The following is a 25669-nucleotide window of genomic DNA, read 5'->3' as shown; positions in this document are numbered from 1 at the left end:
GAGGCTGGGGATGTGTCTGGTAAATGTCCTCTAGGAAAAAGGTAGGACCTAAATATTTTAACTTCAACTCCTGTGATTTACTTTTCCTCCCCGCCACTCTCTGGTCTTTCCTGTTCTTGTAACAGGCACCTAGGGGCAATGACAGCCCCACCCATTAGAGCACAATCTCCAAAATCTCCTTGCCCATGGCAGACTCCAGTAAGAGGGTAGATCCTGCTGCCTTGGGCATGTTTTATGTGTCTAAATGAAGTGCCTCTCCTCTCTCCCACAGTGAACTGGACCTGGGGCACAGCCTCCTTCCCATTGTTTCTCTCTGATCATGGTGTCTTCCTGTCCCATTATGCCACCTGCCTCCTAAAGGGACCATCACTCTGCCAAGGTTTCCCCCTGCTGTTTCAGCCAATCCAGCTCTAGAAAAGTCTGATCTACTCAGTGGGTGGGGAGTTGGGGGAAACTCTCTCCATGTCTGGGCTTGCTTCTCCATACACACAGTGTTCTCGGAAGTTTTGGTTCTCTCGTAACTTTCTCCCCTTGCTGTCCTTGTCATGTGCACCTACTTATAATCACGCTGCACAAAGAAACACACCTGTCCTGTGATCTCACTCCAGCTCCTGAGATTAACTCCTGGAAAACCATGTCTGTCCTTCCACAATCACATATTCCTGTTGCTACACGAACAAAGTGGCAGTTCATACAGTAGAACGGGGAGGGTGCAACGGTCAGGGCATGAGGCTATGACTTAGAAGCCCTGAGTTTAAGTCCCTGCTCCACCACCGACTTCCTGGGTGACCTTGGACATGTCATTCAGTCTCCCTGTGCCTCAGTTCTCCATCTGTAAAATGGGGCTAATAGCATTGCCCTACCTCACAGGGCTGTTGTGAGGAGAAATCCATTAAGAGCTGTGAGGTGGTCAGATACTACAGAAGGAGGCCATAGCAATACCCCTGGTAGATAGAACAAATGGCCCTTCTTTCAGCTTCTCTAATCTTCAAATCCCACACGGATCTATTACATGATCCTGAGCCCTTGATCTCCCAGACACACACCCTCGCTGTCTTTGCCTTCCCTCAGTTTAATCACAGTCTTTACTCTGAACTCTCACTGATCTGGCCTGTGAAATTCCTCTTCATTTAAAGGGATAAATGCTTCCCTCTCCGGAAGACACTGGCAGAGCAAGAGGGGGACTTGGGGGACTGGGATGCTGTTAAACCCTGTCGTGTCTGGCAGACATGCAAGTGGCCGGCTCTAGTAGGTTGTTGCGGGAAGAGGTACATCTCTCCATCTCTGACAGTTTGGGGCCTACCTCGCAAGTGCCCTATGCCTGGCTCCCTTGGGCTAATTGTGCAGATACAGGAGGGCCACTGGACAGGTACTTCTGTGCCAAGCTGTGCTGTTTCCTCAGAAGCACTAGGGTCTTCTGCAGCTGGCTGGAATAGGCTGGGGTGCATCAAAGACAGGAGGTGACATGACTGGGACGGTCCTGTGGCCAGAGCCCCTTGGTCTCTCCTGAATTTCCCCCTTTCTCAGGCTGTGTTTCCAGAACAGTTTTTTTTTTGGGGGGGGGAGGGGGTCTTTCCCTCACTCAGCTGCTTCCTCTCCACATCCCTGTGGGCTGAGCCTCAGGTACAATCCTTGCCTCACACCCCTGACTTAGCTGTTTCTTCTGAGAGCCAAAGTCACTTCCCAAAGGCAAGGGAACCTTCCAGTCCCACCATTGCATCTGCCTTTTAAGGGGGCTGTCATCTAATGAGGCACTGCCAGGCTGTTTTAGCCACTTCCCATTACAATATATCCTCTCTCTAAACCACTCCTCCTGTCCCTAGCTTCTTCCAGTTCTGCCGCCCCTTCTTCTTTCCCCCTTTTCTCTCTCTCTTTGCCCAGGGGGACCATTATTTATACATTCTTTTTGCCGAGATCCCCTGACCTCCAGCATCCCCATTCCAACACTGTCTTTGAGCTGGTGTTGGTGACACCTTAAGGGACAGAGGCAGCTGCCCGTAGAAGACGACTGCCTCTCTTTTCCCTGCCACCTTCCCACGCAGCTCTGGCGATGTACAGAACCCGGCTGAACATTTATCACAGTTCATTCACTCTCCCACTCAGAAATAAGCATGGAGAAAAAATGTCTCCCACCCTCCCTCTGCTATTGACCTTCAAAAAGCCATGACGGTACTAATGCCCAAACAGTTTCTCCTTGGACTAAGGGAAAAGGTAATGCTCGGGATCTAAATGAAGCAGCGGTAATTATTTCTGACTGACTTCTTAGAACCCACCCATGCTGGGTGCAGTTCTTGGGGGGCGTGTGCACTAAGAAATGAGGGCAATCCTCAGCCCCCAAACCCTCCACCTTAATAGCAGGGCAGTCAACTCATTTGCATTTTGGAAGAGGACTCCCCCCCCAAATACACGCTGTCACCCACTCATTCTAATCAGCTGCATTTGGAGGGTGAACAGGACCTAGCTCTGACCCCCACCCTAAAAGGACCAAAGGGTTAGAAATGTTGGGTCAAGAGGACCAAAGTTGTGTGTGTGTGTGGGAGGGTATGTATCAGAGATGGGGGGGAGAGAGTGGGACAGAGAGAACAAACAGTTAAATTTAAATGAGTTGTGGATTGGTGGTTGTGGTGGTGGGAGTAGAGAAAAGTTGATTCAGAAAAGAACAAGTCTTAGGCACTGTCTTCAGTCGGAGATATCCCGTTTCAACCGCTGGGTCTCAGCAATTGATTTAGCTGCACTGGGCTTAGCAAGCTGTGGTTTACCCCTGGTTTAGCTGAACTGGTGCTGCTCAGGGTGTGTCCTTGTCTACATTCACAGTTAAACTGTGATCAATCCCAGTGCAGCTAAACTGCTACAAGCGCAAACAAGGCCTTAGAAAGAGAAAGGGTCTCTGAGAAAGAGCAAGTTTAGGAAGAACGAAAATGTGGAGACAAATTGGTAGGAAGGAAACACAGACACTGAAAAAAGGCACATGGGTATGGAGAAGAGAAAGTGAGGAATGGGAAGAGAAAAATGAAAGGAAAAAACCATCCAGGGGAGGTAGCCAGCTAGTGTTATTTTTTTATTTGACAGAGTGTTTGCTTTATACAACATTTTGAATCTTTGATTTATTGGTGGTTTGGCTGCTTCTAGCAAAAACAAACAAATCCCTAGCTTTGGACAGGAAAGAGGTGACACTGTGGGCCCAAATCTGACCCCTTTTGGATACCGCAGTCCACAGATCATCCTCATTTTGTGTTTTGAAAAGCTGGCAGGTATCAGTATACGGCCTCAGGGTTGTGAGGTTCAGGATAAAGCCCATAACGCTTCTGAGGGGTATTTGCTTACAGATTTGGTGGGGGGCTGGGGTATGAACTTCAGTCAGCATATTCTACTGATTCTGACTCCTGCCTCTCCTAAGCCGGGCCCTGTTGTGAAAACACGTGCCTTGTGAGGGCTCTGTGTGCATGGGGTGGAAAATGAGAGGAGACTGTGCTCTTAAGAGAAAGAGTGTAACAGGAGATGGGGAGGGATGGCAGTGAAGAAAGGAGAATGAAACACAGAAGGCTCCAAAGGAAGGAAGGAGACAGACAGAATGGTGGAGCGTTCGTGGTCAGAGACTCAAAGCCAGACTGTCCCATCTGCCATTTTGCATATTCTCAAAATCAAGCTGCTGATCTAGTAAAGGAATCTGCGCCTGAGAGAAGCCAGTTTGTTCTAGTTTCCTTCTGAATTCTCTAGACAGGGTGATGGGCATAAAAATAGAAGTAGCTCCCAGAAAGTGGTAGTGGGAGTCCAATTTACTGCTGGTATAAGGGGCTGTGCAACTCCATTGACTTTACTGGTGTTGCAGCCACTTACACCCGCATCGAATTTAGCTCTGGGTCCCTAAGGTGTGCTGGAAAGGGAAGGGCACAGAAAGACAGTGGCGGAGATCCCCGTTTCACTCACTAAACACAAGTACTGCATTGTATGAGCCTGATTCTCCTGCCACTTGCATCTGGTGTAAAAAGCAATACAACTCCACTAAATTCAGTGGCGTTACTCCAGAGTTACTTCAGGATAAGTGAGAGGAGAATCAGGCCCTTTGCTGTTGGGTATGAAAACAGTATGGCATTGTACGGCATCGAATGCCAGTTCAGTAATCATTCTCACTGAGGCAAGAGAAAGGAGACAACCTCATTTCTAGTTCAGTCATGATGGCATCAAAGAGGCCCAAAGCCTACTGCTTTCTCTTGCAGCCAGGAGTCTGATAGGAATAATTCTTTGCACATATCTAGCATCTTCGTTGCTGACTACTCATTTTATTCAATAGGGTACCAAGGAAAAGACTCGCCTTAATTCCATATACTCTCAATTGCCCTCGATCCCTGGATCCTACCCAGGGAAATATGATAAAAATGACCTAGTCTCACTATCAGTTTGTGAAATTAGGGCAATCATTGACAGCAGCAGAAACACAGGCTACTTCAAAGCCTATGGGTGCAATTGAGCAGGGCTAGCATTTAGAAACATAGGAATTTCCAGACTGAAATAGACCTGTGGCCCACTTAGTCTAGTATCCTGTCTCTGACAGCGAGCAGCACCAATGCTTCAGAGGAAGGTGTAAGAACATCACGGCAAGAAAATGTGGCATAATCTCTCCTCATAAAGACCTCATTCTAGTTTCCAACAGTGAGAGATTGGCTTAAGACTTGAAGCAAGAGGTTTTAGACCCCGTGGAAAATGATTATCATAATTAATTATGACAACTCTGGATATTCCCGTTATCCGCATTAATGTCCATTCACTCATTGAATCGTACAAGTTCTTCAACAACTTCCTGTGGCAGTGAGTTCCACAGTCTAATTACACACTGAGTGAAAAAGTATTTCCTGTTATCTATTTTCATTTTGCTACCTTTCAATTTCATTGCATGGTCCCTCGTTGTGTCACAACAGGGAGAACAGACGCTCCCGACCTACCTTATCTAGACAAATCATTATTTCATGTACTTTAATCATATCCCCTCTCATCCATCTCCTTTCTAAGGTGAACAATCCCAATCTTTTCAAACTCTCTTCATATGGGAGTTTTTTTCATGCCCCTAATAATATTTGTCACCCTTCTTTAAATCCCGTCTAGTTCTGCAATAACCTTAGTGAGATGAGGTGACCAGCACTGCACAATATTCCAGAGAAGGCTGCCCCATTGATTTACATAAAAGCATTATCATTTCCATATTATTCTCCATCCTGTACTTTATGCATCTTAACATCTTGTTTGCTTTTTTTGCCTGCAACTGCGCACTGAGCAGAGGTTTTCACTGAGCTATCTACCATGACTACCCAGTCCCTTTCCTGAGCTGATGCTGTTAATTTAGAACACTGTAAAGGTGTACGAGTGGTCCTGTTTCTTTCCCCCCAAAATGTGCATTGCTTTGCATTTATCCTCACTGAATTTCATTTGTCATCACGTTGTCCTTTCATCTAGCTATTCATTTGGGGCTCAAGCAGCAGCCTGCAGGCATTGCCCCTGTAGGGTGACCAGACAGCAAATGTGAAAAATCGGGACTTGGATGGGTGGGTAATAGGAGCCTATATAAGAAAAAGTCCCAAATATCGGGACTGTCCCTATAAAATCAGGACATCTAGTCACCCTATGCCCCTGCCCCCAAATCCTTTAAATGTCAGTGCTAATCTCAGCTTTCATTTCCTTTCTTGCAAAGAAAACCTCCCCAATATAAACAGATTGCCGGGAATGAATGTTTGCCATGGCACTTCTCCCTGACAGTCACAGATTAGTCACAGCACAACAGTTGCCCAGGGCTGTGGCCACAGCACCCTTTATTTTTTGGTAGGACCCTGGACTAATTCATGTCGGAAGGCTGCCGTGAGCTCCTTCTGGCCCACTGGCTGGCTGCCTGCAGCTGAGCCCGATCCTCTGCCGAGCTGCCAATGAGGCCTCCAGTCACAAAGGGCTGGAGGCAGCAAAGTGGAGGAACTGGCTCAACTGCAGGCAACTATCAGAAGAGAGCAGAAGGGGGGACTCATGTCTCAGACAGCCCCAGTGGCGGCAGCATTCCCCCTGAGGGAAGAAGAGGAGGCAGTGGGGGAAGGAGGGCAGGAAAGTGTGGACTCTGGCTTCCCCTTCACAACAGCAACAGCTGTCAAATTCCTTAGTGGAGGAAGGGAGGATAGCAAGAGCTGATGAGGGTGAAAGGAAGAGGGAGGGGAGAGGGAAAAAAGAGACAGTTTATAAAGCTGGGGGGAGCTAGGACAATTCAGAAGTGGAAAAGGAGGAACAGATTTCAAAAGGGTTGGGATCCTTCAGTGAGGAGAGATAGAAAAGAGCCAGAGATGGGGGATAATGGAATAGAGGAGAGGAGAGAGGACAGAAAGAGGAAAATGCAGGAGCAAAGGGGATGAAGAACAGAGCAAGGAAAGCAAGAGGACAAGATCATGTAACAAGAGAGGGGGAAGGGGGATGGACAACAGAGAACCGGGAGTGAAGATGAGAGAAGCAACGAAGGGAAAGGACAGCTGCTTTTGAAAGAAAGAACAGAAGGGAGATGAAGATGAAAAAGAAAATAAAAAGGGAAAACAATGGAGAGAAACGAGAACAAAATAAAATAGGGATGGCTAGAATGAATCAAAGATGGAGGGAGAGGAAAAAGCTGGGAACAGAGATGTAGAGGTAAGGTCACATACGCAAGGAAAAACCCCTAACTTTGAGGTGAATTTTCTGTAATGTCAGTTCTATGATCCCCCTGACACACCCTAAATCGCTGAATGTTTGGGGGAAGGAAAGGGGTGGGCAGGAGCTGAATTCTCTAGCGAAACACACTTTCTTCTGTGACCCCTTTGGAATGGGCAGGACCTCATGGGTGATGTGCGGGAGCACAGTTCCTGTCAACTATCGCAATCTGGAGGGCAGAAATGGCACAGAATGGAGGAGTGATGGCTTCCCCCAGGGATGAAAAGGGCATGTTCAGTTGGGAATCTGTTCTTAAAACAGAGGCAGTGATCGGAGATTCTGAAGGGTTCCCTGTTCCCAGGCTTACCATTGCTTTTGGGTTCTGTTTTAGAATAGGATGGTGCTGATGTAAAACCTCACCAACACCCCTGCCTACTGTCCCCACTCCCCACTAAAGAACTCTGGATTAGACTATACCAAACTGGAATGGGTAAAGGGGTGCACGGAGAAATGCATGGGTTAAAATGAAAACATCAAACAGAAATAGCTCTCTGTCTCCCTGGAAAAGAGAACATTTATCGTATCCCCCATGTAATTTCTTTATGCGTTACTGCTGCCATACTACATCTTTGTGTCCCTCCCACTACATTTCCCACCCACTCCCTTCAACAAGGCAATTCCTAGTGCATTTCAGGACAATATTAACTCATTGCTCCCTCTCTCTCTGTAGGAGGATTCATATTTGCTCTTTTGGAGCTATTTAGAAGTCCGTTCCCAGCCGTTCACCATTGTAGATGTGCACTAAACCTGTCATAGCTCACAAATGAAATGAGTTTGCTGGTCTCAGCCTGTTGGATATTCACCCACATCATAAAAGCTCTGCACAACTTGCCATGATTTACAGACAGCAATGAATTAAGTCTAGAGGAGGACCAAAACCACCAAAGCTTCAGGGCTCCATAGGCAAACTTCCTATCTGCTGTCCCTCACACTAATGAAATGTGAGCTTTCCCTCACTTTTGAGTCCTTGATCTTTTTCACGATGAAGAAGCAGCCAGCCAGCCCAGACCCTCCCTCCCCTTAGCAGGTGGAAAGCCAGCAGCAATCAGCTATACGCTGGGCCATCGCCTGCTGCTCTGATTCAGGCTAAGCACTGCATCTAGGCCTCCTGTGATCCTGGACCTTGAAGGTACAAGGACCCTGAGTTAATTTGTTGCTGCTTACAACATGTGCTCAGAGGAGGTCCAGGAGTAGAGTAGCCAGGGGTACTACTAGTCAGGACTGGGGGGCACTGGCAAAGCTGCGTGAGCCAAGGACTAGAGTAACAGGCAGTTCTGCAGGGCTGAACTGAAGTGCATTGGCAGAGCTGGGGGGGGGCGGTACTGGGACCAGGACCAGAACAGGAGATTGAGGGGCCGATCATGATCAAGATACAATGACAAAGCTGCGAGACTGAAACAACAGGGGGTCTACGCAGGTCAAGGATGAGGTATGTTGCCAGAACTGTGTGGAGAAAGCTTACCCAATGTCTGCCTGCACCCTGCTTTATTTTGCTGTCAACCCTTCCTTTTCACGAACGCTGAAATTGCACTAAACTCCTATGCACTGTTCAGATATAACAAGCTGGAAAGAGAAACAGCTCAGCTCATTAATTTTCCTCAGGAAGGGTCTCTAGGCAGGAATTATTTTCTGCACCAACATCCATTCAATTATTTGTCTTCACACCAGTGAGATCTACAGGGATGTCTAACCCTGCGCACATCACTCATGCCTTCTCTCACTGGACTATTTTCTCCCTCCTCTCCAGTATAAAAAGCCTCTTAGAGCTGTCCCTTTTCTAATAATAATGACATGACAGAGCCAATAACAATACAGAAATACAAAATACAGTTCATTTCTATTTAAGAACATAAGAGCTGTCAGACTGGGTCAGACCAGGGTCCATCTTACCCAGTATCTGTACTAGAGCTTCAGGGGAACTGCACAGAACAGGGCAATTATGATCCATCCATCTTCCACTTCTGGCTTCTGATAATCAGAGGCTTAGGGTCAGTCCGAGCATGGGATACATTGCTGACCATCTTGGCGAATGGCCATTGATAAACCTATTTCCCATGTATTTATCTTGTTCTTTTGTGAATCCAGTTATACTTTTAGCTATCACAACATCCCAAGGTGATGAGTTCCACAGGTGAGTTGTGCGTTGTGTTAAAAAGTACTTCCTCTGGTTTGTATTAAACCTGCTACCTCTTAATTTCATCAGGTGACCTCTGTTTTTTGTATTGTGTGAAAGGGTAAATAACACTTCTCAATTCACTTTTTCCACATCATTCAGGACTTTGTAGGCCTCTATCATATCCCCCAGTTCTCTCTTTTCTAAGCTGAACAACTCTAATTTTTTTAAAAAAGAACAGGAGTACTTGTGGCACCTTAGAGACTAACAAATTTATTAGAGCATAAGCTTTCGTGGACTACAGCCCACTTCTTCGGATGCATAAGNATGGGTGCAGTGAGTTTACAGATCTGAGCTGTTTGGTGGGTGGGTGAGCAATTAAAAAAGAGTGCCGGTTTTTATATTAAAAGAGCCAGTCTCTGCCCTTTTAAGAAAAACGGCACAAAGATTCTTGAGTGACATGAGAAATTGCTTAGACAGTGCAGCTCGATGAGAGAGAGGTACCTGGAGGCAGATCAGAAAACATCGCTAGTTTGGTACTTAACATGAGCAGAGACTACATTTCTCCTCTTACCCTAGTGTAGGACTGGAGCTCATTGGTGGGCTGGAGGAAGAGGGAAAAGGACCCTCTGCCATGAAAGAGCATTGAGATTGGAATCCTTATTCACTTCAGCACAGAAGGTCCTCCAGTATAAGGTTGGAAGTCTACTGTGGGGAGCCAAGCTACCGTTTGAAAGAAGTGGAACCCTCACAAAGAAGGAACAGGGGGTCCAGATTTCCAAAAGGGACTAGTGACTTTGAGTGCTTGAATGTATTGGTGCCTAACTTGAGACACCTTAAAGGGACCTGATTTTCAGAAAGTGCCCCTGAAAAACATGCTCCCCCTTCCCCCATATAACTAATCACTTTTGGAAATCTTGGCTGAGATACTAAATTTCCCTCTTACTGCAGGAGGGGGACTGAGGAAGTGGATCACCGCAGGGAACAGAATGGGTGGAGAGAGCCAAAAGCAGAATAAACATGGAGGCTGACAGGATGGTAACTGGGGCCAGATAAGTACCTGAGAGATAGATGGGGCCAGGGAAGGAGAGAGCTCTAGGTGATAACTGAGACTGATTGGTGAAGCAGAAGGAACCCTGAATAGAGGCATCTATCAGGGTGCCCAGCCACACCTGGCCTATATAAAGGTAAATAACTACAAAAATATTTCTAAAAGAAAAACCCAATTTCAAATGATTACTACATTACTCATCCACCACTCTCCAGCACCAGCCCAGATTTCACTGAGTCCTTGGAGGACCAAGGCAACCCCCCATGCTAGTGGCCTGGACAGTGTCTTCCTACCAATAGGCCGAGAACAAACATTGACTACTTCCTCAGTTCTTTTCCAGCAGTATAGCTTCTCACACACCAATGGCCCCTCCTCACCTCACAGGCCTGACCCAAAGCCCACTGAAGTTGATGGAAAAACTCCAACCTATCGCCACCCTGCAGACGTGGGGGATTTCAGGTGGAGGGCCCTCTTTGCCATTTCCACTCATTGTGCACTTCACAGAATCATGAGGTTAGAAGGGACTGCAAGGGGGTCATCTAGCCGAGCCCCCAGGTGAGATTTCAGCCTTCTGTCCTTCCAGGTGACAGGCCACTGGTGAACTCTATGGGGAAGGGAGGAACAGGTCCTGGCCCCCAAGCAGCCAGCTTTCAAATAGGGTGCCTGAGATAAGTGTTTCTGATTCTCTCTCCAGAAAGGACTGGGGGGAGGGAGGGAAGCCAAACGCACTAATAAAAACCCCAGAGAGATGAGATGCAAACACAAAGTTGCTTTTCATTTGCAACCATTAGACAGCAGGTTGACAAAGAGATTTGAAATATGGTCAGCTAGGGAAGGGGAATGAAAAGAAATCCAACCCCACAGAAATCCCTGCTGGGAAGGCCCGTGCCAGGGAAGCATGAGGCAATGCTGACTTGTCCCAGCAACAAAGGCCAATCCCGCTTAGTGTTAATGCCCTAAAATCCCCCCCTTGCACACACCCTTGGCCAGCAAGCTGTGCTGCCACGCGAAAACTCCTTCACCAGCCCACCGTCAAAGTTTTAGTGCAAACTCTACCTGGCCTTGCTGCTCGGGAGAGGCCGATTTTAGCAGCTGGGCTAGTTAATTAGCAGCAGAGCAGTAGCTGTGCCCTCCACCCTCCTCCCTCTTGCCTCCGCATTCCCCCGTAGTGGGATGGGAAGCCTCATCTCCCGCGGAAGGTTCACACGGCTTGGCGGCAGAGCAATTAAACAAAGGGGGGTGGGAGGGGGGAGCTGGGTATTGCGGGGGCGCTGAGCCCTTCCAGAGCAGGCTGAGGGGGAGAGGGTCCTGCAGGGGCAAGTCAGCTGTCTGTCTGCATCTCAGGGCTGCTATTCCCAACCCTTGGAGCTCATTCCCGGAGCGAGGGAGAGAGCCCCGGAGCGCGTTAGCAAGGGAGTGCAAGGGGCTGATGGCTCCTTGGGGGAGGGGGACCGGATAGCAAGTGTGAAAAATCGGGACGCTTTTCCGGGTGGGGGTTAGTTGCTTATACAAGACAAAGCCCCTAATAGCCGCAGCTCTGGTTACGCTAGAGGGGGGCAATTCTGACCTTTTAATGTAAATATTCCAGCGCTTGGAATCTAGGGGTGGTCCCAGCTGAGGCCATGTCAGTCCCTGTGCCTTTAGGGGCCGGTCCAATGTGGGGGAGAAGGAATGCAACCTCTCCCCCCCCCCCCGCCGCCCCATTGTAGCCATAGCTACGTGCCTGTGGGTAGACACATAATCGGAATGCACAATATTCCCTACATTAATGTCCTTTCCCCCCTCTTATCTCTCGCCTTCATCTCCCCGCTAGGTCTCCAAGCCTAGGGACACAGCTCACCGAGAGGCTGTTTGCCCCCAAAGCTCCCCTACTCATTTCGCTTTGCTTTGCTTTTCCCATGAAGGGCTCTTATCAATGTTTAATGAAGTCGCTGTCTCGTTCCCCGAGTCGGCTGAAAGCTGCCTGAGAGGCTCTTCATGCTGGGGTGGTGGGGTTGGTTTTTGTGTGTGGAAGGTGTGTGTTTAAAACCTCCCCGCTTAATTTACTGATATTGATTTTCTGGCTTGGAGCTAGCATCGAGTATTCAGCGGAGAGCTCCTCTGCAGAATATGTGAAAAAGGCAGCGGTTTGGATAGAGAAAGGGCACCAAATGCAGTATGCGTCAAACAGACCATCGCTCAATGAAGTCACTTAGCTATTCAAAACATGTTCAGCCATCACTCAACCGTTTGCACCAAGAACTGGGGAGGAGGGGGTGGGGTGGGGTGGGGGGACAATTCGCGCTTCTTCCCGGACCACAACCATTTCCAAACAGCCTGCTTTGGTGAGAGACGTTAGGACAGAACACAGTTTATTCCCTCCCCGCCTCCACCCCACCCCCAAACCTCCAGGGCTGGTTTTAGAAAACCAATTCTGCGGTATCCACTTCCCGTTCCTCCTCATCAGAGCGATCAAGGCTAATTCGGTTAAGGTGGACCCATGGAGACATGGACATACATGCACATTATCTGTGAATGTCCCCACCCCACCCCCAATCGACCCTCCTGCTTAGAGTCTCGTCTTGAACACCGATTTTACGATCCGCGGAAATGCTGTGTGTGTGTGTGTGTCTCCATAAACCAGACATTTGCATCCGTGCCCTCTCCTTCCAGGACGTGATTTGAAGACCCCCACCACCACCCCATGCACACATACAGCAATAGCAATACTAAACAACACAGAATTAAAAGCAAATTGCCGGCCCTCTCTCCCCCCAACGTCTGAGTCCAGTGGCTGGCTGCATCGCTGGTTCTCCAGTGGCCATCAGACATGTCACTGTAGGTGGGAGCTGAGTTGCTGCTCAGTTTCACCACATTATACCTACGCTGGTTTTCTGTTCAAAGACTTATTTATTTTTAGACTTTGCAGTAACCCTTTAAAGAGAACAAACACTCAGAAGGGGTGGGGGAACCCGCAAAAACAAACCCACCCCAGCAGCGTGTGGTTGCTCAGAGACATTACGAAATGCTCTTGAACTCTGCTTGAGCTGACTGGAATCATTCGGATTTTCCAAATAAGGCTGCTTAGACAGAACAAGATTGGGGGTTAGGTGTGTTCCCCCCCATAAAGGGAACTTGATATTTACATATGAAGTGTTTTGCCGTTTTTCTCAGTTTCCAGACTTATGATCATCAAAGCAATTTGCAAAGGAGAGCAATTATTTTACTCTGTTATTATAGCCAACCGTGCACCAGTTATGTAGCATTTCGCTTGCTTTCCCAGGCAATAATGATCCGGAAAGAGGCGGATCACACAATTGCTTTTAACTGGGTCTCTGGATGTTTACACAATGCATAGATTACTCCAATTAGGAGGGGGTTTTTTGGAAGGGGAAAAAAGGAAAGGATAAAGGAACATATTAGAAAGCATATTTTACCCCTCTTATTGCCTTTTCTTTCCTCAGCAACTAACCCAACCACCCTTGTTCCATGGTGGAAGTGAGAAAATGGTGGAATGTGGAGAGATTTATTTTGGGGAGGGGTGAGGAGATCCGGAATCAAATACCTTCCAGGCAGCAGGTTCTCCATAATCCAGAATGGGTCATGACTTCCTCGTTCTTTTTGCTGGTTTCGTTCTCACTGACACTTTTAGTCTTGCAAACCCCTCTGGAGTAAAGCCAGTAGTCGGTCCCCACAGCTATGGTCATCAGGCTGAAGGCAGCGAAAGCACCAACGGTGGTTAAAAGCATCTGAACACCTCTGTCAAAGAGCCCCATAATTCTTCATTATACAAATACCCAACCGCCTTCTGATTCTTGGGGTGTATGTGTTAATAAAATAATAATTCCACTACTAATATAATGGGTGTATATATAGAGAGAGAGATATCAAAAAGGGAGGTAAGAAAGCCCACGGAAAACAGTGTAAATTATAAAGACCACACGGGAAGAGGCTTGCCTTTTAAATCAGAAACGTTCCGGTTGCAATATAAAAAAGAAAGAAAAAGAAAAGCAAAAGAAAAGAACAAAAAAGACTAAAGCGAGAACCCCCCCCAAAATGAGATGCCTTAATCCCTTTTTCTAAAATTCTGGTCTCCAGTTTCCATATGTAATGGCTAATTTGGAGATGGCTTCCACAGTGAACAGGGGAGCAGCGGCATCCTCAGCACAATCTCTCATTCTCTGGACCTAGACAGTTAGAGATTGTAAGAGCAGAGATGCAACCTTCAGGCGTCTTGCTTAGCTCTGCAGCCTGCGCCATGAAAATCCTTTTTGTTCTCGGTGATCTTCCTGGGATTTGGGGGGTTGGCTTTTTGGGGGGGTTCAAATTCTTCCTTCCTTTTCGTCCTTTCTTTTTTCCTACCACCAAACCAGACTTCCCAATATACTGTGAGCCCTTGATTTCAGCGGCACAGGTGCTGAGGTCTTGCCTTCCATGGCTTTCCCCACAGCAGCAGCAGCAGTTGTTGTTGTTGGTAAAGTGGGCAAGGGAGGGGGGGTTTCTCCCAGAGACTCGAGACGGATTTCCCTCCTCCTCTTGGCAAAGCTTCTGAAAAGAAGGGAACCGGTGCCTTGCTGCAGGATTTGCTGCCTCTGTCTCTCTTCCCTTGTTAGTTCCTTTCCCACCTACTGCATTAACGTGGTGGTGCTGATCTGGACAGCTCCCCTGCACCGATTTCTCCGCGGTGCTGAAGAACAGCTCCTGTGCCTCTTGCCCGGGATGCTGACGGGAAACTGGGGGGCAAGCGCTTCGTCTTCCTATATCCTCTTTCCCCCAGCGTCTACAAATGCGAGTGACCCTGCTCTGCTCGGAGGAGCAGGGAGGGCTGGGGAGGGGGTTGATTAGCCTTCCCACTTGTCCTTTCCTGTTTTTACCCCTCTTCTTCCAAACCCTGAAACGATAACTCCCCTAGGCTTCAGGAGCTGAGAGAAAGGCGTAGCTGGATCTCGCTCGCTCGCTCTCAGCCCAGCCTCCTTCGCATTCCAGCTATACGTGCCCAGAGCTCCAAATACAACCCTCACATCACAATTAGACCAGCACAAAACTTCAATCAGCCGTTTCTCTTCCCGGGAGACGGGGGAAATGTAACGTGGAAGGGTAATTAAAAATAAATATATATATATATATATATTTTAAAAAGCACTTGATCTCCATTATTCTCGGGCTGGCTACAAGTTACATAGTGGGGTTTCCCCCCCCTCTCCTCTCATTTCTTTGTCTCTTCCTATCCAATAGTGTATGAATCTCTGGGTGTCTTTCTCTCTCTTTGTAGCTTTCCTTGAAATCCCAAATGCTGCTCCAACAAGCAGACATTTTGAAAAGATTAGTAATGAAAAGGTTTTTTTTTAAAAAAGAGTTGCTGCAAATTGAATTCTCTCCGCTCAAAAAATAATGCTCCTTTCATGTCTACACTTGAAACCGAAAAGAGCGTTGATTGAATCCATTCGAATCAAAGTCGGAATAGTTAATTGTATTTAAAGTTTCCTGTGTCAGACATAACTCGTTAGTACCGAATCCGAAATCATGTCTATAACATTGTACATTGCTGACATCAAATCATGTCATAATCCTCTCTCCCTTTCCGAGCAGTATCATTACACTCGGTTAATTACATTATTCACCTCGCTCGTCATTCTACATGTGTAGCTGTTCTTTAATCTAACGCCAGTAAAGAGAAAAATGACTTCATCTAATTCCTGATGCTACAGATTTAATTTATCTCTGATCAGCTTCATAGTTCAGAGAACAAGAGACCAGAAGGGCTGCTTTGGGTTCACTGTTTTTCTGCCAGAGGGGGATGCAGGGAAGTTGAATCAGTTGGAGCGTTTGAGACACGTTGCAATTTCATAACTCCCCCCTGCCCCCCCTTCCCCGCTGAGCTCATGCTTAGAAGACAAACTCTCAGAGGTCTGCTGAACGCTAAAGAGTTTGTAAAAAAAAAAAAAAAAAAAAAGGTGAATTACAAACCACTTTGCACCAGGTATAAATTCATCTCTAAAGGTTGCCTTCTGCTATCGAATTGACTGACCTACAATAAAACACCCGCTTCTCAGCTTTGCAAGTCAATTACCAAACTACCTGGGTTTTAGCCTAATTTTCTAGACTAACCATTTCTGCCCACACGGGCAATGACAGGTTTGCTGTAGTGTGAAGATTACACATTCTCTCTTCCTTTGTCGTCTGCTTTTTTTCTTTTTCTTCTTTCCCTCTTAACAGTGTGGCTTCCTTGCCCACGACCTCTAATTGTCTTCTTGGTCCCAATAAGCACATTTAAACCCAGGAAAGTCTACAAACGACTTTCAGTGCACTAAACAGCCTGGCCAAGCAGGGAAACAAAGTTTATTGACGGGGCAGCCACGTGGCTACATTGGGGTATGGGTGGGACCAGGAGACTCCCACTTTCCCTACCAAAAAGCTAGTGTCTCGCAGCACAACAAAACGTGTGCAGGGCAAGCTCCTTCGGGCTGGGCAGGAGAACGCCCAAACCCCAGCTTTTCCCAGCCCTACTCCAAGAGTCTTTATGATCCCACCCCGCCCCAATTCTATTTATTCCTGTAAATTGCTAACCCAGCCACAGCAGAGCAGCTCTCGCTGTCTCGCCCCCGAATTCCCACCTGGCCCTGCCCCTCAGAGCACAGAACTGTAACCCAAGACGGAGTAAAATGGCAAACACCCTCAGGAGGTTTTGTTTGTCAACAACTGAATGCTGATGTCTGGCCATAGCAGCAGTTGCTCTGTTCCGCAGCAGCCGCCGTTCCTCCTGGCGGGGGCGAGGGGGAGGATCGGAGGACCGAGTGTGGTTTCATGACTTCGTTTTGGACCCCTTCGCCTGTCCAGTGAGACCCCCCCTCCCCAGCCTGCCCGGATCGGTCCCGTGCCTAACACGCGGCATGGGCTGCAGCGGTTCCACGCACAGCTGGGCGCAGCGGGCATCTGTCTGGAACACACGTGCTTGATGTGGGATGTGTTAACCAGGGCGTGTTGGGTTTGCTTGTTGGAGGTTGGGAATGACACCGTAAAGCGAAGGAGGCGAGCCAGAGAGTGTTCTCTGCTCAGTTCTTAGTCTCAGCGACGGAACTGGTGACCCTGCTCTCTCCCTACTGGGGGGAGGGGAATTGGGGGTTTCTTTCTGCACAAAGGGGGGTTCCCCCGAGCAAAGAGCGTGTTTTGCTGGCTACAGGTGGTACCACCCCCCCCCCCCGGATGCTTTTTCTGCACTGTCTTCAGCAGGGGATGGATGGGGCTGTTCCCCTCCCCCTTGGTTTTCTCTTGTTCTATTACTAAATAGATACTGGAAAGGCCAATAGCCTCAGAGACCCCTTCCTCCAACCTTGAGTCCAGGGGAGTCACTAGAATTATACAGGAGAGGGATCCCTCCAGAGAGATTGCGTCTGCCAGAAAGGGATCTTTGGAGAGGGGCTATAACTGTGAGGAAAGTCCTGGGGGGCTTGAAGCTCCAAGACTAAGACTACTTAGGAACTAGTGTTGGTGGGATTATCAAAGAGGTTTTTTCCCTTCCCCCAAGGTGGTTCCATTACTGTGACAGGGAGAGGTTCTAGGAGAGGGAGGATGGTGGTGGCTCTGACCCATTTCCTCTCTGTCAGTGCATTCATTTTTAATTCCTTTCTCCTCTGGGGATCTCAGCCCATCATGAACTGTTCAGTTACACCCAGAATCCTCAATCGCTCTGTACAGGAGGTAGGAGAGAACAGAGCAGCTGGCTGTACAAAGGGCTCTGAGGCAGGAGCTCTGATGAAGAAAGATGACTAAAGTTAAAGGTGTAGTTTAACACATAATCCCTGGGGCACTCAGATACCACAGGATATGCTCAGAGGAGAAAGTCCTACACACTTAACACACTTAAACCTGCCTTCACCAAGCAAGGACACTCCATCAGAGTAGACTGTGTAATGGAACAGGCCATGCAGATACCCTGAGAGAACCTGCTTCAATATGGGGGAAAACCCCACTGATCACACCCCCTATGTGTCACTACCATCCCACACTGGAACCTATACAGGGCATCATCAAACAGTTACAATCCATGTTTGATGGGGACCACATCCTGAAAGAAATCTTTACTGAACCCTCTCTTCTAGCCTTCAAACAACCCCCCAGCCTCTCCAAGCTCATCGTCAGAAGTAAGCTCCCCTCAGGCCAGGACACACTAACTCAAAGCAGCACCAGACCCTGCCAGAACAACAGATGCAAAACCTGCGGATATATCTCTACTGATACAATGATCAATACCCTCCACAACACACCTTTTAAGATCCATGGATCCTACGCATGCCTATCACAACATGTGCTGTACCTCATCCTGTGCATCAAATGCCCCAACAACAGCTATGTGGGTGAAGCCAGCCAATCACTATGCTCTCAAATGAACTCACACAGAAAAATGATAAAAGAGAAAAAACACCCTATCACCTGTGGAAGAACACTTTTCACAAAGCTATCACTCTATATCTGACATATCAGTCCTCGTCCTCAAAGGAAACCCACATGCCTTCAAAAAATGAGCTAGGGAACTTAAATTTATAACTCTGCTAGACACTAAAAATCATGGTTGCAACACAGACTCTGGTTTTATGACTCATTACAACATTTTGTAACCTAGTAAACCTTCTTTGTCCTATAATTGGAGGGGTTTTAATTGTCTACTTCATTTGAAGTGGTTTCTTGCAACCCCTCATGCTTAACAATCTGTCCCACCTTGTACTCAGCTGTGACACTCTGGCTACCTTTTCCAGATCTGAAGAAGGACTCAGTGAAGCTTGAAAGCTTGTCTCTTCCACCAAGAGCAGCTGGCCTATAAGAGACATTATTTCACCCACCTTGTCTCTCTCATATCCTGGGACCAACTTGGTTACAACAACACTGAAAATCCATGGGGATATGATTCTGGAATATTAGGGAAATTAGGTAAAATTTAAAAAGCACCTAAAATGACTTTGTAGCCTAAGTCATATTTTCAAAAATTATAGTCACTTAGGAGCCTTAAATGTCATTGACTTTCAATGAGACTTAAGTGCCTATATCACTTGGTGCTTTTGAAAATTTTACTTCTGCGCTTTAGAAATGCTGAGCACTTCTAGCTCCAGATGAAGTCAATGGGAGCTGCAGCTGTCAGCACCTCTGCAAATTAGGCTCTCATTACAGAAAGGGGTGGTTTAATGAGGAGCGAGAAAGATAGTCTGGTGCTATGATTGTTTTTTAGGGCCCAGTTGTACAACCCTTATTATTTGTATGACAAGCCCTAGCAGCCCTACTTATGGACTAGGACCCCATCATGCTAGGTGCTATACATACAGAACAAAAGACAGGCCCCACCCCAAGGAGCTTAGGCCCAGATCCTCAAAGGTATTTAGGTACCTAACTTCTACTGATTTCAATGGGATCTGGGCCCTGTTCATACAAGTGAGCATTTGACTCCAATGGGACTACTTGGCTAAGTGCTAACCATTGTAAGTGTTGCACAACTGGGACCACAGTATATAACTAGAGGACCAGAAAAAACAACAACAAAACAGAACCATCCCCTCTCCCCCAAAACCAAACAAACTCAAAACATAGATTTAAACTGAAACAAGAACAATGCAGTTGAAACAACAGAATTATGTTTCTAATTATATTGATATTAGAAGAATCATAGAAGTCAGAGACAGAAGAGACCTACCAGGTCATCTAGGCAATTCCCTACATCAGCAAAGGATTGTTCCCTTCATTGCATTTTCTAGAGCTTTGACCAGTATAGTTTCAAATTACACAAGCAATAGGAGATCCTTCCCCGGGGAGACTATTCCACAATTTACTAGAGCCCACTCCTGCACGATGACAAGCACCCTAAATTCCCATGGACTGCAATGGGAATTAAGTGTGCTCGGGACCTAATATAGCTTCTTACCAACTTTTTCCTGAAATTCAGACACAATTTTCCTTTCCCACTATCCTAGTAATATGCCTTTGGACAATTCTGAATAATTCCTCTACCATCCGTAGTGATGTGATAGAGAAATGGAACCATTTACAGCAAAGAGGCAAAGGAAACAAAATCACATAATCACTCAAAATCTTCAATGTGCATGCAGCTGCTGGGTGAGATACAGTGTAGAGTTCATCTTTTATACAAAGAATCATTTTTATACAAAAATGCATTACAGACTAACAACAGTCGCAGATTTTTATAACAGAGCTACAATAAGGTACTACTATATGCTTTAAACAGAACTATGCAATACAACTACAGAGCAATGGGAGAGAAAGCAATAGGCTATGGGAGAAAAAGGAGATCTGAATGCTATTTGAAATGAAATGGAGAGTGATAAAACAGAAAGATATAGGAAATCTGTTTAAGGTGGCAGAAGCAGAAGACAAGAAGGTTCTTGCGCCAGAAGTGATGTGATTTGGGGAGGAGAGAGAAAGGGATCATACTTTGTTAGTGAAGCATGTGGGGAAAGTGTAAAGAAAGAGATGAAGTGGGCTGAAGCAAGTTCACAGGAGAGCATTAAAAGCAGAGAGTGCAACTCTGAATTAGATTACGAAAGGGATGAGGAGGTGCTTGAGGACTGGGTGATGCAGTGGAGCTTTTTGGTAGGTGTGAGAAGGCAGACAGTGATATTCTGCATATGCTGGAATCTAAGGATCCGGGGAAGCCATAGAGGGAGGAGTTGCAACAGTCAAAGTTGAGAGGAGATGTAAACTTGGAGTTGTGATGGAGCTGAGGCAGTTGTATTCATAAGCAATGTGGAGATGGTAGTAGGCAGCAGCACAGATATAGGAGATGTGGGAAAAGTAGAATTCAGAATCATGGATGATGCCAAGTGGACAGCGGAGACAAGAGGGAGATCTGAGTTGTGGAAGGGGATGAGTTCTTAAGAGGGCTCCTTTTATCCAAAGATGCACTGCAGTCTGAGATATTTAGCTGGAGGTTAGGAAAAAAGCCATAAAAGGATATGGGTGAGACAAGCAGAGAGGGTGAACAGAGCAGTTAGTAACAGTATCAAAAGCTATGTACAGTCCATAAGTAACAACACTTCATTAATGTCTTTCATCTGAAGATCTCACAGTGTTTTACAACCATCAGTCTCACAACATCTAAATGAGGTTGGGACTGTTATACACATTTTACAAATGAGTGAGCTGAGGAAAGAAAAGTTAAGTGTGCTTTTGCCAAGACCACACAGTGAATCACTGATACAGCTGGGAGAACCCATGATTCCTGACTCCCAGCCTCCTTGTCTAACCATAAAAGTGACTTAAGATTAAACATACATATAAAAGGCCAAATTTGTCTGTAGTGTAACTCCATGGGCCAATATGACCTGGAAGAAGAAGGTGGGTAGGAAAGAGGTCAAGAATTAAAACTTGTAGGGCTCCATAGCGGAGTGATGTTGGTGCAGAAGAAGAGCCATCTCCAGAGGCAGAGGAAAAGGTAATTTGTTAGGAAGGAGTGGAACCATGACAGAGGCAACTAGGTATCTCAGCAAAGGAAAGTGGTGTAGATAACCTGCTCCCTCACTAGGTCCATCACCATAGTATCTAGGTACCCCACACACATTAATGCATTTATGCTCATACCACTTTTATAAAGTATTATTATCCACATTTTGCAGATAGGGGCCTGATGCAAAGCCCATTGAAGTCAATGGGAGTCTTTCCATTGATTTCAGTGGGATTTGGATGAGGTTCTAAGTGACTAGCTCAAGGTCACACAGGAAGTCCTTGGCAGAGCTGGAACTGAAACTAGGAGCATGTCTACACTAGAAATGTTACAGTGGCACAGCTGCAGTGCTGTAGCTGCTCTGTAGTGTAGACAGTGACAGAAAGTGTTGCTGTAGTAAATTCATCTGAATTCTTCTGGCGATCCCACAGTGTCTACCCCGGGGCTTAGGTTGACTTAATTACATTGCAGGGCATGATATTTTTCATAGCTCTGAGCAATGTAGGTAAGCCGTCCTAACTTTGTCGTGCAGACCAGCTGCCAATCTCCTGAACCCCAACTTCCATGCTTTAACTCCAAGACCATCCTTGCTCTCCAAAGTTTAAGTGGGGTCTTTTGAAACCCTCACTGATCTGTGATTTTAGGATTCTATTCGCTGTTTGTTCTACCAGATCACAGAACAAAATAAATCTCCAAGGAAAAGATGAGTATTATGAAAACAACAACGAGTCTGGTGGCACCTTAAAGTCTAACAGATTTATTTGGGCATAAGCTTTCATGGGTAAAAAACCTCACTTCTTCAGATGCATGAGTTCTATGGTGCACAAACAGCACCTAGGACTTCTGGATGGGATAAAGTCTGTACTGTCTTCCTCCCTTTATCTAATCACCTCCTCCCTCTCATCTTCGCCCTCATTTCACCTCCCTTGTCCTCTCCTAGTCATTGTCCCTCTTCTCCATGACCATTAAATCTTGAATTTTTTGCCTCCACCTGATTCTTTCCAGCAACCCCGCCCTGTCCTGTCCTGTCTTTTCCCAGAGTAAGAGGGGAATTCAGTCTCCAAGTTAAATTAATGCCAGTATCCCCTCAATACACACAAACAAATACATGCAACACACACATTCCTTTCTTTGGTGGATTCTCCACTTTTCTTGGGATGAGATTTAAAAAAAAAAATTGGTCTAAATGGTCCCTCAGTCCTGGAATTTCCCGAAGTGCACACACGCTGCTCCCCCAATAGACCTTTCTGTGTTGTATTCATTCTAACCCCTTTTTAATTACATGCTGCTAAATGTCACCTCTTGGACCTTGTGGGTGGATTTCTTCCAACAGGGAAATACTGTCCCTCCTCTGGGTGAGACAGGCAGTGGAGATGGACAGGGTTTCCATGGCAAATTCTCCACAGTGCTGGCTTTCTGGGATGTGAACTGTTTTACCTCTCTCCCTCTTTCCATGCTGTGGTGGGTGTTGTATGTTCAGCAACTGCCTGATCAATAGGAATAGGAAAGAAATCAATGCATGTAACCCATTAGCTCTAACAGAGGGCAGGCTGCTGCTAAGTCACTCCAGCCAGAATTACTAGAGTATCCTTACTGAGGCACACACAGATTTATTGCATGGGACTCGTGAAGACAATCGGGGAGAACACTTCCCTCACTCCCACCAGCACATTTAACCCTCCCCACACTGTTGCACAAACAAAGCACATGCCATGAACCCCACACGTCTCTAATCCTCCTTATGCTTCCACCCCAGAGTACCCAGCTTTGCACACCTCCCTGCACAACCCCATCTGCCTGCTCTTTCACACCCATACATGTACCTAATCCCTCCACCCACATACAGACCAATACCCCATAGAAATCCACCTGTCATAGCCACTCCTAGCCCCTACCCTTCTGACCGAATCCTCCATAAACACCTGCCCTTCCCCACACATCCACCCACAAGCACACAGACACATGCAATCCTGGAAGCAAATTCCAGAACCAGGTGTCGTGCAGAATGGCTTGGGGAGGCTGCAGACAAGGGTGAGCTAATGTCTGAATTGCAGAGCTAGTAACAGCAAAGAAGGAAAAGCCATTTGCCCATTGTTGGCAGACGTTTGTGAATGGGATGTGGAATTATCTTGAGGTCAGGAACTGCTTTGAGTAGAAGGCACAAGGATGGAGCCTCACTGAGGGAGCAGCTAGGGTGACCAGACAGAATACGTGAAAAATCGGGATGGGGGTGGGGGTAATAGGAGCTTATATAAGAAAAAGACCCCAAAATCGGGACTGTCCCTATAAAATTGGGACATCTGGTCACCCTAGGAGCAGCGTATGTAAGGCTAGAACTGAACAAAATTCAGAGACAGAAGGCTTAACCTCATTCCCACTGAAGCCAATGCCAAAACTCCCATTGATTACAATAAGAACATTCTCTAGCCCTGGATTCTTTTTACACTTCAGGAGGAGGGGCTGGTCGCTGGTCCCTTCAGGTCAGGTTTGGGGTCCACTGGTGAGCTAATGATTTCATAGGAAAAAATCTGTGAAACTTCAGTAGGGAAATACATCGCAGGAGTGGACTGGCTGTTAAGGAAACACGGTCCCTGTTTTCATGCAAATATACCAGTAATCAAGAGGAAGAGAGAAAAACAGAGAATATGAGTGAGGAGAGAGGGAGACAAATCTAATTGTACCTAAATGGAAGGATTTTGAAAGGCTTCCTGGCAGCATAAGCAGGAAAATGAATGGCAAGGGAAAGTGAGGCCTACAATGGGGATTATTCACTCTGACATTGATCAATATTTATTGGTAGCAGACCTTCTCCCTGTGTACAAGGCAGAGAAGAACAGGTTAAAGAATATTTAGATAAGTTAGAGTTATTTAAGTCAGCAGGGCGAGATGACATTCATAGTAGGGTACTTAAGGAACAAGTCATGTCCATTGAAAGTAGGACAAGGAGTAATGGGTTTAATCTGCAGCAAGGGAGATTTAGGTTAGATATTATGAAAAACTTTAACTGTAAGGGTTGCTAAGCTCTGAAACAGGCTTCCAAGGGAAGTTGTGGAATCCCCCCTATTGGAAACTTTTAAAAACAAGCTGGACAAACACCTGTCAGGGATGGTCTAGGTTTACTTGGGCCTGCCACAGTGCAGGGGGCTGGACCAGATGACTTTTCAAGATCCTTTCCAGCCCTACACTTCTATGATTCTATTATAGTAGTGCAGAAAAAGCCCCTGTGCAGCCTTACCCTTTTCACTTTCATCTGCCAAAGCCACGGTCCACTGTTAATACAAGCACCCTCCATTTGACCCTCTATGGAAGCATCATAGAAACGTCATCAGTTGAACCTCATAAGGAACAGACTTACTTTCCCAGTGCAGCCACTGGAAGTGACAGGCCATCCATACGTTCCTCTCTCCCCTTTATGCCAGCCTCAGCCCTCTTGCCACAAAAGACTGGCTAGTTTAGGGGATCAGCAATGAGATACAGATCCTCTCATTTCTCTAACATCCAGCTGTGCAAGTCAGAGCTAATGATGGAGACAGGGAATTTTCTAAGAAATGTTATGTCCAAATCAAAAGTTCCGTCACAGTGCAAGATCCAAAGAGGGAAAGCAGCTGACCCTCTGGAATTCATTAGTAAGTGCACGTCTGACATTGCAGAGGAACAAATCTAGAGAAATATACAACCCAAAGACTATTTAGGAACTTTGTGAGTACAGGAGCTCAGAGGGGTCAAACATATAGAAGCTCAAATCATAATGGGTGAAGCCATGGCTCCTTTGAAATCAATGGGAGTTTTGCCATCTGTAGATACACAGCTGCTGTAGGCAACCCTGAAAATATTTCATATGACACAATCCTATATTACAAATTTTAGGAACCACAAAGTGAACCCATATAGAAGAACTTTGCTAAACATGTCAGACTAAGCATGTCAGACACCACAGAGGCACTCAGACACCATGGTGATCGGCATAGTATAAGAGCTTGTCATAGACAGAAGTCATAGATAGAATAATAGTCCTAGCCTGTTCTTTAGGAATGAAGACCAAGATTTAAAAAAAACCCTGCTTAATCTCTTAACTTCATATTTAGGCACCTAATAAGTGGACTGATTTTCAAATGCACTGAGCAGACAGCGGCTCCAACTGTCTTTACAGAAAACTACAGAGACTCAGCACCTCTGGAAATCTGGCTACTTATTTAGGTGGCTAAATATTGATTTACGAGCTTAACTTTAAGAACCTATTTTTTAAAAATCTTAGTAGAAATTAAGCTAGGATTTCAGAGGCTGTGATTTGGGTGTATAATCAATGGTTATTATTATCTATCATCTACTGTATGCTATGATGTGTGTTAATGTGGCCCTGTGTAATATCTGG

General features: G+C 46.4%; 1 protein-coding gene across 3 annotated transcripts in view; it reads right to left on the bottom strand.

Annotated features, from left to right (window-relative positions):
- Positions 1-14846, bottom strand: part of CACNG2 (calcium voltage-gated channel auxiliary subunit gamma 2) — a 64707-nt gene extending 49861 nt beyond the window's left edge. For 2 of the 3 annotated variants that reach the window (XM_034777528.1, XM_034777521.1), the window contains exon 1: positions 13420-14846. In XM_034777528.1, coding sequence (XP_034633419.1) covers positions 13420-13630 — 211 coding nt within the window. In that variant the 5' untranslated portion in view covers positions 13631-14846. The remainder of the gene's footprint in view (positions 1-13419) is intronic. The other variant, XM_034777537.1, reaches the window with a different exon arrangement.
- Between the last annotated feature and the right edge of the window lie 10823 nt (positions 14847-25669).

The sequence above is a fragment of the Trachemys scripta genome, chromosome 1 (genome assembly GCF_013100865.1).
Source record: "Trachemys scripta elegans isolate TJP31775 chromosome 1, CAS_Tse_1.0, whole genome shotgun sequence".
Lineage (NCBI taxonomy): Eukaryota > Metazoa > Chordata > Testudines > Emydidae > Trachemys > Trachemys scripta.
The sequence above is the reverse complement of the archived record's forward strand: the minus strand, read 5'-3'. Positions and strand labels throughout refer to the sequence as shown.